Source organism: Lissotriton helveticus, chromosome 1_1, assembly GCF_964261635.1.
Source record: "Lissotriton helveticus chromosome 1_1, aLisHel1.1, whole genome shotgun sequence".
Classification (NCBI taxonomy): Eukaryota; Metazoa; Chordata; class Amphibia; order Caudata; family Salamandridae; genus Lissotriton; species Lissotriton helveticus.
In genome coordinates this window covers 369,037,891-369,052,718 of record NC_136057.1, presented here as the reverse complement: position 1 = coordinate 369,052,718, position 14,828 = coordinate 369,037,891, and the positions used below count along the sequence as shown (strand labels likewise).

At 49.8% G+C, this 14,828-nt stretch overlaps 1 protein-coding gene and 1 long non-coding RNA gene across 6 annotated transcripts in view; one reads left to right on the top strand and one right to left on the bottom strand.

Moving 5' to 3' along the window:
• Positions 1 to 14,828, bottom strand: part of LOC144809094 (uncharacterized) — a 221,819-nt gene that overhangs the window by 97,871 nt on the left and 109,120 nt on the right. The window lies entirely within an intron of this gene.
• The window catches only part of WNT5B (Wnt family member 5B), a 442,741-nt gene that overhangs the window by 374,689 nt on the left and 53,224 nt on the right, over positions 1 to 14,828 (top strand). For all 4 annotated transcript variants that reach the window (XM_078673681.1, XM_078673683.1, XM_078673680.1 and 1 more), the window contains 2 exons: positions 5,169 to 5,416; positions 9,846 to 10,138. In XM_078673681.1, the coding sequence (XP_078529807.1) occupies positions 5,169 to 5,416; positions 9,846 to 10,138 (541 nt within the window). The remainder of the gene's footprint in view (positions 1 to 5,168; positions 5,417 to 9,845; positions 10,139 to 14,828) is intronic.

Sequence of the window (14,828 nt, the reverse complement as noted above, 5' to 3'; positions counted from 1 at the left end):
TTTCTGACCCGCCCTCGTGAATTACACACCTGTTATGCTTGTTTGGCACGCACATGAAATGTGCTTTTCCTCTGCCTCTGTAAAGTGCACCTGTGCCCTGCCCTGTCTGTGTGACGTGTACCTCATCCCAGCATGTATGAAGTGTACCTCTGCCTTATTAAATGTACCTGTGTGAAGTGCACCTCTGACCTGCCTGTGTGAAGTGCACCTCTGCTCTGTCTGTGTGAAGTGCACCTCTACCGTCTGTGAAGTGCACCTGACCTCTGCCCTGTCTGGGTGAAGTGCACCTGACCTCTGCCCTGTCTATGTGAAGTGCACCTCTATGCTGCCTTTGAAGTGCACCTGACCTCTGCCCTGGCTGTGTGAAGTTCACCTCTGCCCTGTCTGTGTGGAGTGCACCTCTGCCCTTTCTGTGAAGTTCACCTCATCCCTGCATGTGTGAAGTGTCCCTCTGCCCTGTCTATATAAAATGTATCTGTGTGAAGTGCACCTCTGCCCTGTCTGTGAAGTGCACTTTATCCCTGCATGTGTGAAGTGTCCCTCTGCCCTGTCTATATGAAATGTATCTGTGTGAAGTGCACCTCTGCCCTGTCTGTGAAGTGCACCTCATCCCTGCATGTGTGAAGTGTCATTCTGCCCTGTTTATATGAAATGTATCTGTGTGAAGTGCACCTCTGCCCTGTTTGTGAAGTGCACCCCATCCCTGCATGTGTGAAGTGTCCCGCTGCCCTGTCAATATGAAATGTATCTGTGTGAAGTGCATCTCTGCCCTGCCTGTGTGAAGCGCACCTCTGCACTGTCTTTTGAAATGTGTTTCAAGCTGCCTGTGTGAAGTGCAGCATTGTCCTGTCTGTTAAATGTACATCAGCCCTGCCTGTGTGAAATGTTTCTTAAACATTTGCCTGTGTAATGTACCCCTGCCTTACCTGTCTGAAGTGCACTTCTGCCCTCTCTGTGTGAAGTGTGCCTCAGCCTTGTTCCTGTGAAGTTCGTCTAAGTTCTGTCTGTATGAAGTGCACTTCTGCCCTGTCTCTTAGACGCACCTCTGGCTTGTCTGTGTGAAGTGCACCTCTGCCCTGTCTGTGAAGTGCACCTCATCCCTGCATATGTGAAGTGTCATTCTGCCCTGTTTATATGAAATGTATCTGTGTGAAGTGCACCTCTGCCCTGTCTGTGAAGTGCACCCCATCCCTGCATGTGTGAAGTGTCCCGCTGCCCTGTCAATATGAAATGTATCTGTGTGAAGTGCACCTCTGCCCTGTCTGTGAAGTGCACCTCATCCCTGCATGTGTGAAGTGTCATTCTGCCCTGTTTATATGAAATGTATCTGTGTGAAGTGCACCTCTGCCCTGTCTGTGAAGTTCACCTCATCCCTGCATGTGTGAAGTGTCCTTCTGCCCTGTTTATATGAAATGTATCTGTGTGAAGTGCACCTCTGCCCTGTCTGTGAAGTGCACCTCATCCCTGCATGTGTGAAGTGTCATTCTGCCCTGTTTATATGAAATGTATCTGTGTGAAGTGCACCTCTGCCCTGTCTGTGAAGTTCACCTCATCCCTGCATGTGTGAAGTGTCCTTCTGCCCTGTTTATATGAAATGTATCTGTGTGAAGTGCACCTCTGCCCTGTCTGTGAAGTGCACCTCATTCCTGCATGTGTGAAGTGTCCCTCTGCCCTGTCTATATAACATGTATCTGTGTGAAGTGCACCTCTGCCCTGTCTGTGAAGTGCACCTCTGCCCTGTCTGAAGTGCACCCCTGCCCTGCCTCCCTTTCCGTGTTAAGTGCATCTCTGCCCTGCCTCTGTGTGAAGTGCACCCCTGCCCTGCCTCCCTTTCCGTGTTAAGTGCATCTCTGCCCTGCCTCTGTGTGAAGTGCACCCCTGCCCTGCCTCCCTTTCCGTGTTAAGTGCATCTCTGCCCTGCCTCTGTGTGAAGTGCACCCCTGCCCGTCTCCCTTTCTGTGTTAAGTGCATCTCTGCCCTGCCTGTGTGAAGTGCACCTCTGCACTGTCTTTTGAAATGTGTCTCAAGCTGCCGGTGTGAAGTGCAGCTATGTCCTGTCTGTTAAATGTACATCAGCCCTGCCCGTGTGAAATGTTTCTTAAACATTTGCCTGTGTAATGTACCCCTGCCTTACCTGTCTGAAGTGCACTTCTGCCCTCTCTGTGTGAAGTGTGCCTCAGCCTTGTTCCTGTGAAGTTCGTCTAAGTTCTGTCTGTATGAAGTGCACTTCTGCCCTGTCTCTTAGACGCACCTCTGGCTTGTCTGTGTGAAGTGCACATCTGCCCTGTCGGTGTGAAGTGCACTTCTGCTCTGTTTGTGTGAAATGTTTCTTGAACATTTGTCTGTGAAATGTACCCCTGCTTTGCCTGTCTGAAGTGCACTTCTGCACTCTCTGTATGAAATGTGCCTCAGCCCTGCATGTGCTTAGTGTCTCTATGTACCCTGTCTGTTAAATGCGCCTCTGGCGTGTCTGTGTGAAAAGCACCTCAGCCCTGTCTGGGAAGTAAACCTTTGCCCTGTCTGTTAAATGTCCCTTAGCCCTGCCTGTGAAAATGCTCCATGTCCCATGTGAAGTGTACCTCAGCTCTGCCTGTGTGTAGTGCACCTCTGACCTGTCTGTGAAGTGCACCTCCCCCTATCTGTGTGAAATGTACCCCTGCCCTGCATGTGTGAAGTGCACCCCATCCCTGCCTGTGTGAAGTGAACCTCTGCCCTGCCTGTGTAAAGTGAACCTCTGCCCTGTCTGTTGAAGGTCCCTTTCCTATCTGGTGAAAATGCACCATGCCTCATGTGAATTGTACCTCAGTCCTGTATATGTGTAATCCACGTGTTGTGACTGTGCGATCTGTTCCCTCCCCTGTGTACTGTCCTTCCACTCGGCACGTGTCTAACCTGCACGTGTGGACAGCGTGTTCTTCTGTATAGTTCTGCCCTGTCTTCTGTTGCTACCCTGCCTGCCTTGTCAGTGGCAACGAATCTGCCCTGAGTACATGAAAAGCGCTTCTGCGCTGCCACATGCCACAGCCTCGGCTGTCTTTCTGTTCCCTTGTGGTGTAGTGCCTAGTGTGCCACGTCCTTAGGTTCACTATTGTAGCGCTTTGCACTGGTGCACCCACAGCAGGTGTCACTTGCAGACAGAGGGCGTCACTACAACCTGGCCCAGGCTCTGCTGTGCCCTCTGTCGGAGCTCCCTCAGGGTGTGGGGAGGGGGGAAAGGGCATTAAAATGGCAGTGCAGAGCTGTGGGCGGCTCCACGCTAGTGGGCAGTTCATCGTGGAGATAAGGACACGCCCACCCTGGCTGACCGTAGTAATTAAGACACCGACTGTTGAAGCAGCATTTTTCTGCATTAAATAACACCCATTTCCCCTGACAGGTACATGTTTTAATTGGGCGAAAACTCACCTAAATCACAACAGCTGCTGTTTTACACATGCAACATGGCGGCGTCCTCGCAACACCTGTTAATAATGCCTTTCTTTTGGTCTAGTTATTTATCCTATCCCCAGCTCTCCGCTTTGGTGTTGTGAGTGACTTGAGTGTGGTGGAAACGAGCCACGAGCAGGAAAGCTCACGTTTCTGCCGTGTCATACCACGCTCTGTGCTGTGTACTTTCACCCTACCTTGGTTGTGACCGCACCAGGCTGTGGAGTGTAAACACCACAGTGTGTGTGTTTTGCACTAGGATGGCTGCCCGTCTGTTAGGCGGGTCTCTGTAATGTGGATGCTGGCGCTGGGCTAGCCCTCGGCTAGAGAACCTTTCATTTGGTGCATTGTGGTGTCTAGACCAGATCCTAAGCTGATCACTGTTTAGTTTGGCCTCATTTATATGTGAGCTTCAGAGGTAGCCCAGGGCTTAAGGTATTATTATTTTCTTTTTCTTCAGCATCTGTTTATATAATCGTGGCAGTCGCTGGAGGTGTTTTACAGCTTGATAGTTCATCTTTTTTATGTGACTGTGGCGTGACTTGGCTACTTTGCTTGGCATTTGTTGTTTGTGTCGCAGTGCAAGAAACTAGGGCAGTTTCCCAGGCCCAGTTGGTCTATTTAGTACGTTGTGTTTGCCAGATGGGTCATGGTGCACTCAACCACTGCTCACCAGCCTGGCTTGTGTGGTGTATGTGATTGTGGGACGGGTGGCATTGGGCATCCGCTGTGGTGTCCGTTATCCTTGCTTGTTTTAGTTTCTTCCATCAGGGCCGTGCTGTCATTTTGGTTCCAGTTTTGTACCTTGCTCAGAAATCCTGGAAGACATTGATTGGTCCGTTTCATTTTTTGTATTTTACTTTTTTTGTACTTTTATGTTTGGTGTATGGTGTTTGGTGTATGATGTAGATGATATCGGATGTTGGCAGTGGGCCTCTGCTGATGGTGGTGCCTGTTTGGTTTGTGTAGTTTGTGCAATGGTAACGCAGCAAACGTTCTCCTTTGGTTTGTGTTTCGTAGTAAAATAACTTGTTTCATTTCTACTGCCCTTTCTGTACCGGTTAGTCAGACCATGGCTTGGCAAGCCCTGGGCTTCAGCTAAGGACTGCTCTTCAGTTTCGTGTGTAGTTTGTTGCATAGTTTGACACTGGGCCTCAGGTGATGACTGTTACCTTTTTTGTGTGTATTTTTCTCGTGAGATTGTGGCAGACGTTTCCCTGGAGCCTTCCCCGCTTCGTGTTTATATGCCCTGCCATGACAGACATTGACTCAGTGGGTTGTGGCTCTTATGTGTATGTATTTAGATTATGTAAGTTGTCATGCCTGGGCATCAGTTGATGGTTGCTGTCATGTTTGATGTGCATGTTTTGTAGGACTTGCCAAGAACGGGTGATTAGACTGTGTAGCTGGCTGTTCTTGTGTGTGTCTTGCTGAGCTCGTGGTGGGCGGTGGTACATGGCCTTGGGTGATGGTGGGTCTCCGGGTAAACGTGTCCCTTGTGTGATTTCCTGCCAAACAGCCCACTCCAATCTGCAACGAACAACTTCCTAGAACTGTCCCACTTTATCAATGTCTATGTTTTTTTAACCTGTACATATTGTTGCTGTTAATGTTGAATGAATTGTGTGAAGCACTCTGCCCTCGGCAGTGCCCTGGCACGCGCCATCCAGGCGCTTTAATAAACGATGCAACAATGCAAGAAGGGTTTTTGGTGCCAGCTGAAGGTCGCTCTTGTGTTTCAGGTCGCTGGCTCTGAACCCCGTGCAGAGGCCGGAGATGTACATCATCGGAGCCCAGCCGCTCTGCAGCCAGCTCACCGGCCTGTCGCCCGGCCAGAAGAAGCTGTGCCAGCTGTACCAGGACCACATGATGTACATCGGGGAGGGGGCCAAGACGGGCATCAAGGAGTGCCAGTACCAGTTCAAGCAGCGGCGCTGGAACTGCAGCACGGTGGACAACACCTCGGTCTTCGGCCGCGTCATGCAGATAGGTGAGGGGGCACTGCTGGAGCTGGGAGGGGGATGCCACGCTGCCAACTCGTGCAGATAGGTGAGGGGGCACTGCTGGAGCTGGGAGGGGGATGCCACGCCGCCAACTCATGCAGATAGGTGAGGGGGCGCTGCTGGAGCTGGGAGGGGGATGCCTCGCTGCCAACTCATGCAGATAGGTGAGGGGGCGCTGCTGGAGCTGGGAGGGGGGATGCCACGCTGCCAACTCGTGCAGATAGGTGAGGGGGCGCTGCTGGAGCTGGGAGGGGGGATGCCTCGCTGCCAACTCATGCAGATAGGTGAGGGGGCGCTGCTGGAGCTGGGAGGGGGGATGCCACGCTGCCAACTCGTGCAGATAGGTGAGGGGGCACTGCTGGAGCTGGGAGGGGGGATGCCACACTGCCAACTCGTGCAGATAGGTGAGGGGGCACTGCTGGAGCTGGGAGGGGGGATGCCTCGCTGCCAACTCATGCAGATAGGTGAGGGGGCACTGCTGGAGCTGGGAGGGGGGATGCCTCGCTGCCAACTCATGCAGATAGGTGAGGGGGCACTGCTGGAGCTGGGAGGGGGGTCAAGGGGATGCCACGCTGCCAACTCATGCAGATAGGTGAGGGGGGCACTGCTGGAGCTGGGAGGGGGTCAAGGGGATGCCACGCTGCCAACTCATGCAGATAGGTGAGGGGGCACTGCTGGAGCTGGGAGGGGGTCAAGGGGATGCCACGCTGCCAACTCATGCAGATAGGTGAGGGGGCACAGCTGGAGCTGGGAGGGGGTCAAGGGGATGCCACGCTGCCAACTCATGCAGACAGGTGAGGGGGCACTGCTGGAGCTGGGAGGGGGTCAAGGGGATGCCTCGCTGCCAACTCATGCAGATAGGTGAGGGGGCACTGCTGGAGCTGGGAGGGGGTCAAGGGGATGCCACGCTGCCAACTCATGCAGATAGGTGAGGGGGCACTGCTGGAGCTGGGAGGGGGTCAATGGGATGCCTCGCTGCCAACTCATGCAGGTAGGTGAGGGGGCACAGCTGGAGCTGGGAGGGGGTCAAGGGGATGCCACGCTGCCAACTCATGCAGATAGGTGAGGGGGCACTGCTGGAGCTGGGAGGGGGTCAAGGGGATGCCTCGCTGCCAACTCATGCAGATAGGTGAGGGGGCACTGCTGGAGCTGGGAGGGGGTCAAGGGGATGCCACGCTGCCAACTCATGCAGATAGGTGAGGGGGCACTGCTGGAGCTGGGAGGGGGTCAATGGGATGCCTCGCTGCCAACTCATGCAGATAGGTGAGGGGGCACTGCTGGAGCCGCAGGGGGGTCAAGGGCGTGCCTCGGTGCCAACTCATGCAAATAGGTGAGGGGGCACTGCTGGAGCTGGGAGGGGGATGCCACGCTGCCAACTCATGCAGATAGGTGAGGGGGCACTGCTGGAGCTGGGAGGGGGATGCCACGCCGCCAACTCATGCAGATAGGTGAGGGGGCACTGCTGGAGCTGGGTCTAGGGGATGCCACGCTGCCAACTCATGCAGATAGGTGAGGGGGCACTGCTGGAGCTGGGAGGAGGGATGCCACGCTGCCAACTCATGCAGATAGGTGAGGGGGCACTGCTGGAGCTGGGAGGGGGTCAATGGGATGCCATGCTGCCGACCTAGAAAACACTATTTCATGCCTTCGAAATATAATATCGAATCAAACATGCCCTGTACTAACTCGAGAGAGGTCAGGCTGGGTTCTTGGCAGCATCCCTGGCGTGCACCTTTTCTGCCACCTTTGCTCCTGGCACCTCCAGGCGGAAGCTGTAGGCAGTACCACCCTTCCCGGGCCTTACAAAGGAACGGTCTTGCATAGCCAATATTAGAGGCCTTTTTCACAGCCACTTTGCAACCCATTGTTTGAGAGGTGCCAGGATTCCGAATTAAAGTTTCAGAACAGGCTGGTGTGAAATCCGTTTTGTATGCAAAGGTGAGGGGAGGTTTTCCCGCCGTCCCTGCTGCCTGCTTTCTGCCGCTCAGATCCCAGCAGCGAGTTCACAGGCCATCGCGGCCTTTGTTGCGGAGGTGTGAGGCGGCCACATTGTTCCCACGGCCTTTTGAAATGCAGTCCTCTGCCTGCAGAGACGTCTCCTGGGCCAGGGGGACACTAAAGGGAAGGTGTGAACGCCGTGGGAGGGGGCCCTGTCCTGCCTTTCATAACCCACCGATGAATGCGGAGCGGCCATCCAGGCAGGCGTGGCCTCGGATGGCTGAACGTGCAGTGCTTTGAAGCAGAGCTGGGACCAGACTCCCAGGGTGCACTGCGACATATTCTGGGGTGCTCAAATCCACATCTCTTGTGGCCATTCTCATGCAGACCGCAGAGCCCCCGAGGTGAGAGAGGCCTTGACAATGATGGTAGAGGCTTGGTATGAATGCCCACTAGAGCCAGCGAAAAGGGAAAAAAACGATATTCTCTAACTCAGTCCTGCTGTGGTACTCAGAATGAACCCCCACCATGGAGATCATGCAATGGTGTTCCAAGGGAGCAAAGTGCTGGCAAAAGTCAGGTATTCTATATTTTATGTATCCATTATGTAGAAATATTAGCGGTTTGCCCTGCAGTGGGCTACATTTTTTTTCTCATTTGAGCTCAACAGAAATTCATTTTAAAGGCCTTTGCAGTAATGCAGTCAGTGTTGCCCTTTTTGATCATTTAGGTGTGGGTTCGACACCTGTTCTGATACCATTTACTAAGTCCTTTACTTTCAGAGATCAAGTCAAATGGGGCGTCCTCTCCCCAGTAACTGCACTTGCCAATTCAGCATGGCGTGAGGCGTTTGAGCGGGTGATCCCGCCTTTTAGTGTAGTAACTTTTCCTAACGAGGGAATATGGGCCTTATGTACGCACGCATTTTCTCATAGACACAGAATTGATAAAAAACCCTTTTATACATATGTCCCTTTGTCTCTAACTCTCTCCCCCGCCACCTAGTTCCGCAGTTCGGAATGCAGAGCCTGTCCCAAGCTTGGGACACTGGCCGTGTTTAATCGGGCTGCCCATGGCATTGGAGCACTGGGCATCCTGCCTCCTACTTGTACAGGGTCTTTCAAAGCAGAGGCGTTTCAGGCATGGGCAAAGTGGGCTTTCAGGCCCCACTGCTCTGCAGAGAGTTTAGCCCTGATGACCATTATTAATTCTTGAAGAGATTGTTTTAAATACCGTTTTCCTTTAATTTATTTTTAATGTGGGTGATGTGTGAGAATCTATTACAGACATTTGCAGATAAAGTGTGCTTATATTTCATGCAACATCCATTAAAACAGTTTCTTTTAGATCAACACAAGTATTGACATACCAGAAATGGGAGGGTGGCACAGAGATTATTTGCAATAATGTTAGTGAGCTGGTGCTGTATTACAATCAGAAAACAGACATCAGTATCCCTCAATATTAAATGTAAACACGTAGAATTTGGACCATTGTGTCTGTGCACTGTCAGTGACCCTGCCAAAGAGGGCATGAAAGTGCTGAAATTGGGTCATAAATTCAAAGCTGCCCCTCCTCCCTCCCGAAATACGTTTGACCCAGGGCCACCAGATGTCCAAGCTACAGGAAGTGAACGCTCGGCGCCATGTTCAAATTCTCTTACTTGGAAATGCAGCACTATATTCTAGGGTTTACGGTCTCTCCATGCTTGCAATGGCCAGGCTAGAGGGAGGTAGCAGGCACATCCAATAGCCTTTAATAATACGCACGCACGGAGTAGTATCATTTAGACATACTTTCGCAGCCCGCTTACTGTCCAGAGCCTTTTGTGCTTTGGTTTACCATGCAGCGACCACTGGAGGGCAGCAGAGCGACGCGCTGACTTCTAGCTGCCAGTCCTCCAATGAGACACGGGCTCCTTAAAGTGCCCCCATCCCATTTCTGATAAAGGATCACACTGCATATACTTTCACACTTTAGGGGGGCCAGGCTGCCTGTAGCATTGTGGCAACCATGTATTTGATTGCATTTTTCAAATAGTTGATTGAGCCTAACTGCACTGCTTGATTTGTTAAATAGGTTTACAGCTGCAAGTTTGATAGAAAACTGTGAAAAAATATGTCAATTTAAGAGCGTGGAGGAAATGTTTTTTTTTTTATAGGCCAATACAAAGCTTGAAGACCATTGATCTAGCAAGAAACGGGAATAAAACATTTTGGCTTCTGGTCGGCTTAAGACCTACTTTTTTGATGGCACACTTATTATTTCAGGTGAAACAGGGAGTGGTGAACTTCAGAAGATTGGGCCCAGGGCACATGCAAGGGAGTGCAATAAATGACATACCAGCAATTGAGATCTCCCAGTTTTTGATGCTGCACATAAAATACTCGAGAAACAGGGATGCTGGGATTGGAAATCTTGGTGCACAGTTTGCTTTCTTACAGATATATATTCCCTTTCTGTTTCCCCCAATGGCAGGCAGTCGAGAGACGGCATTCACCTATGCGATCAGTGCAGCGGGGGTCGTGAATGCCATCAGTCGCGCCTGTCGCGAGGGTGAACTCTCCACCTGTGGCTGCAGCCGGACGACGCGGCCCAAGGACCTGCCCCGGGACTGGCTCTGGGGAGGCTGTGGGGACAATGTGGACTATGGCTACCGCTTCGCCAAGGAGTTTGTGGATGCCCGGGAGCGAGAGAAGAACTACCCCAAAGGCTCGGAGGAGCAGGCGCGGACGCTGATGAACCTGCAGAACAACGAGGCTGGACGCAGGGTAAGAGGCTCGTGTTTGAGGAGCAATCCTGGGCCCTCGCGCATGTTCAATACTGCAAGTAAAACCAGTGCTTAATTTGTAAAACAGTAGGTGCCAGGGCTATCATCAGGACGCCACTGCTGCTTGCACCACACATTGCTCCTGCCATGCTGCCAATGATACTTACTACATGACTTCTAACCATCACACTCCTACAAGTGTGACAATTCTGACCATTTCAGGCCCCAAAGCCACAAGACTGGCTTGGGCGGAAGGTAATCATTATTTTAATTCTATATTTAATTATTAATGAACTTTTTTTGGGCAATCTTTTAATTAGCCAGATTGTCGCAAGTGCTGGTTTTGACACTTCATTGCCGAGCACCAGAAACCACCAGCTCAAATTAAGCGCTGAGTAAAACCCTTCATGTAGGTGTTGTTGTGCCACATTACGCACTTCCTTCTGAGAGTAGGTTCAGTCCAAGTGAACGTAACAGTGTAATGCTGATACGTTTGAGTGCGTGACTATGACCCTTGGCCCCCAGATCGTGGGTTCATATTAATTATAGTATGCAATAATTAGTGGGTGCACAGTTTGTACCCAGTTCTGAATTTGATATATTGGAACAAGAAGATATCTGCAAAAAGTTCAATGGTGTGCACCCAAAAAATCAAAAGTAGGATACAGATGTCACAGAATATCAAGGACAAAATATCTAATCCTAAATATCAACAGGTAAGTATACATTTTCTATACCGAACTCCGCATATATGTACCTGTGTGATACGTTTATCCTCAAGGTACGTATATGTGGAGTTAGGAGTAGTAAATCTATACTTACCTATGTGCACATACCTTGGGATATTTTGGCCCTTGATATTCTGTCCTCGATATTCTTGTACCAGGATGTTCGGAGGGGGGGTGATGTGTGAATATGTAGGAGTGCAATTTTGATGAATTCACCTAGTTAAGGGTTTTCATACCAGAAGTGCATCCAATTTGCACTCACAGATTGTGTCAGGTTGCACCTGACATAAATCATGGCTATTGACTCCTGCTGCAGGCACAATTTCTGTTTGCTCCTAAAACGAGATTACCTCTCAAAGTTGTGAGTGGGGCATTTTCAGTATTATAATTCTTCTCAGAGGTCCTACTATCTATTCAAATGTATAGTGCTATAAAAGTGCCAGTACTGTCCTATTTAAGTGTTTTTTTGTGTCCTATTGAGAAGTTTTGCCGCTTATAAGCTGGGGCCATGCTACTGACACAATTTGTTGATTGTTTCTTTGCCTTTGATCCTGTTTAGCTCTTTGCTGCATTTCCACTAGGTTTGTGCCATACAAATACCACATATATGTACAAGTAAATGCTAGTGTTTTTAGGTTGAGCCTGGCCAGCGCATGTGCTACATTGCGAGGCATGCTGTTTTCGGTATATGGGCTATCTAGGACTTTGGGAACGCCCATCGCTTTTGGTTGGCTGGTTGGGCTGCTTTTCAAAATTCCTTTGCTCTTGTTGGTTAATATTGTGCATCTGTTCCTCTTTTTAGTGCTTGGTTCCCTCCCAGCGGACATCACCAATTGATTATTTTGGTTGGCCAGCTCATGCCATCTCTTTACTCCTGTTCACACACCCTCCCCCTCCGGTTACAAGCAAATGCAACGTCCACCCATGTCGTTATCTGGAGGGGGAACACTTAGGTCATTTTCTACAGGCCACTGGCCTGCTGAAGAACTCATGGGGTCCTGGAGCTAACATCAACATTAAGCAAACATTTGCAATGCAATAGGTCTCACATTACTGAAAGTTTGACCTTTTGGTGTTGCAAATAATAATGCAGTGCCACTAGCTCAAACTTTCAGTAATGTGAGACCAATTGCATTGCAAATGTTTGTTTAGGTTGATCCTATTTTACAGCGAAGACTTATTATCAGCTTCCCAAGACTTTGTAGCGGGCTTAAAGCCTAAATCTTGCTTCCCATTGGTTGGCTTTTTTGTCCCTCTTCTTTGCTTGCTTCTTAATCAATGGCATGCCTTGTCTATCTTTGGTTGACCCTCCCTGGAGTATAACGTCTTTACTTGTGTTCTTCCCCTGCTCACATTTAGTGAACCGCTTTTTTTCTTTTTTTCTCAAGCACTCTATGATAGTGCATGTGTTTTCCAGCTGTCTTCCTCGTGTGCATAAATTAATTAATTAATTGTTTGGAGGGCCAGGCAGCAAATTATGACTGCCTTTCAGCTTTAGAAATAGAAGTGCTTTCCATGCTTCTTTTGTTTTATGTGTGAGATGTATTTACCAATACATTCCCTACACCTCAGGCCCTGTTTCTGAAGAGGCCTTATCTTTAACAACAATATTCAGAAAGTGACAGAGTCCTTCTAGCTGACTTTGACTTCTGTGGGTGACCTGGATCTTCGATTGATACCTGCAGCACAGTGCCTGGATACCCACTGGGGAGATAAGCCGTGCTATACAAGTACTAGATTGATTGAAGTCCAACATTCATGAGTAATTTCTCAATATTCTTCGGGTCCTGGGGTGCCCTTGCTTCCATACAATGGGGTTCTCCTAGATCCAATAATGGTTGCATGAAAGAAACACTTTTTGGGTCCAACAGACAATAGGCAGATCGTCAAATACCAAAGGTGACCTGCATTTTTGTCCTCCCACGTGTCTCCAGAGAGTTTGGTTATTCAGATGTCATCTTCTAAGCAGAACCCAAATGCCTTTCTTGTGGCTCCCCCAGATAGGAAATCCGAAAAGCTTGATTCATTGTTGCAAGATATGTGTCTGCTGCAGCTTGGCTCACCACAGGCTAAAGCCATTTCCCCTTTGGGGCGATAAATTCTTGCCTCGTGGGATCTGGTGAAACTTTCAGTTGCCGGATAATATGAAGAAGCCATTCTCTGACCTGGTGAGTGATGACCAAAATGTATCAAAGCAGATCTTAAAGCCTGGCCGTGTCTCAGGGACACAATTGCCCGGTTTATGGGTACATGTGTCACGCTGCATCCACATGCTTTGATGTATCACCCAGATTTTCAAGAGCTGACCTGGCTACAAACACAGACTTGCCCTTTGACGGAGAGCAGCATTTTGCGAGAGAAGGGTGACTCCACCGTGGAACATTTTAAGAACAACAGAGTTGTGGTAAGCTTCCTAGACCTGACCATCCCACATGGAAATTCCTCAGCTTCGGAAGTTCTGTGGTTATCTTAGGCTGAGAAGCCCTGACAATAGTAACCATCTCAGCACTTTCAAACACCATAGCATATGTGCTGCTCTTTTTGAGGCAGGGCTAGGCTGTGCTGTCACTAGCAGCAGATCCTGTTCCTAGCTTACTCTGTGGCTTTGCCACCTCAAAATGACAACCAACCACTGGGTGATCCAGCAGATCTGCTGGGGCTATGCACTTCCCTTTCCATCCTCCCCACCAGACCACCCTCCTTCATTCAAAGCACAGGCACCAGCTCATGCTATGGTCCGGGAAGTGGTGCCCACAGAAGAGAGAGGCGCACATTTTCCTCCTTTTACAAAAAGGACGAACGAAGGCCCTAGGCAAATGCTGGATCAAGACTTTATGAACGGACATCACATATTCTAGGTGCTGTCCCTAAGCTAGATCCTGTTGGCCTTGAAATTGGGAGATTGGTCGGTTTCCCTGAATCTCCAGGACGCCTACTTCATCTCCCAGTTTTTCCTAAACAATGGTGCTGCTAGAGGTCCACAGTGAGGTCTCAGTACTATCAGTTTTCAGTTCCACAATTCAGACTAAGGAACGCCTAACCTGTATTTACAAATGCGCTAGCAGCCATGCATCTTCACTTCAGAGGCCAGATGTCAATGTATTTGCATACCGATAAAACTAGCTAGCAAAGGCCTAGTCCCCAATGCAGATCTAGGAAAATCTAAAGTGGGCAATGACTCTTCTCCATTACCTGAGCGGTACCACAAATGTCCAAAAGTCACACCTTACTTCCACACAGAAGATGGTTTTTACTGGGGCAGTCCTCAACACAACCCTCATGGGTCCACCTGCCCTTCCTTTTAGCCTAATGCCGTCTCTGAATGCCATATGGCCAAGTCTACTACACTTATATCTTTCTTCTCTCCTTGACGTCTGACTGGGAGGTGAAGGGGGAGGGGCTATATAGCATAGACCCCAGATGTGCGGTATCTTACTACATCAAATACACTCTTGAGGAAAGCGTGAATGATAGCTCTTTGTAGGCTTCCCGGAACAAGATCGGGCAAGGCACAAAGGACAAAGCACACCATTTCACGTTGGGTTATCCTCTGTTTAAATCTCCTACACTTTGGCCAAGAAAGACCCTCCAGAGTACATTTAGGCCCATTTCACTAGGTCATGGGTATTCACAAACATTTGTCCAGGGGCCACAAATTGCAGTCTATGGTGTGACCGAGAACCGCACTGATGCCAGCAGGGTGGCGGTAGGGGGTATGGGTGGAGCAGGAGTTGAATAAGGAGGTCTAAAAAAACGTTAAATAAACGGGCAAGCATTTATTTGCAGGTTAACAAATGCTTGCCTGTTTTAGGTCTCGCCTGTCGATGCGCATGCGCATCGAGCAAGCGAGACTATAGGGGCTCATCCACACTTTATCTAACTTGCAAGGAATCGTGGCGATTCCTTGCAGTGCCCGTGACTTTTAAGCTCAATGCGCATGTGCATTGAGCTTAAAAGCGCGTG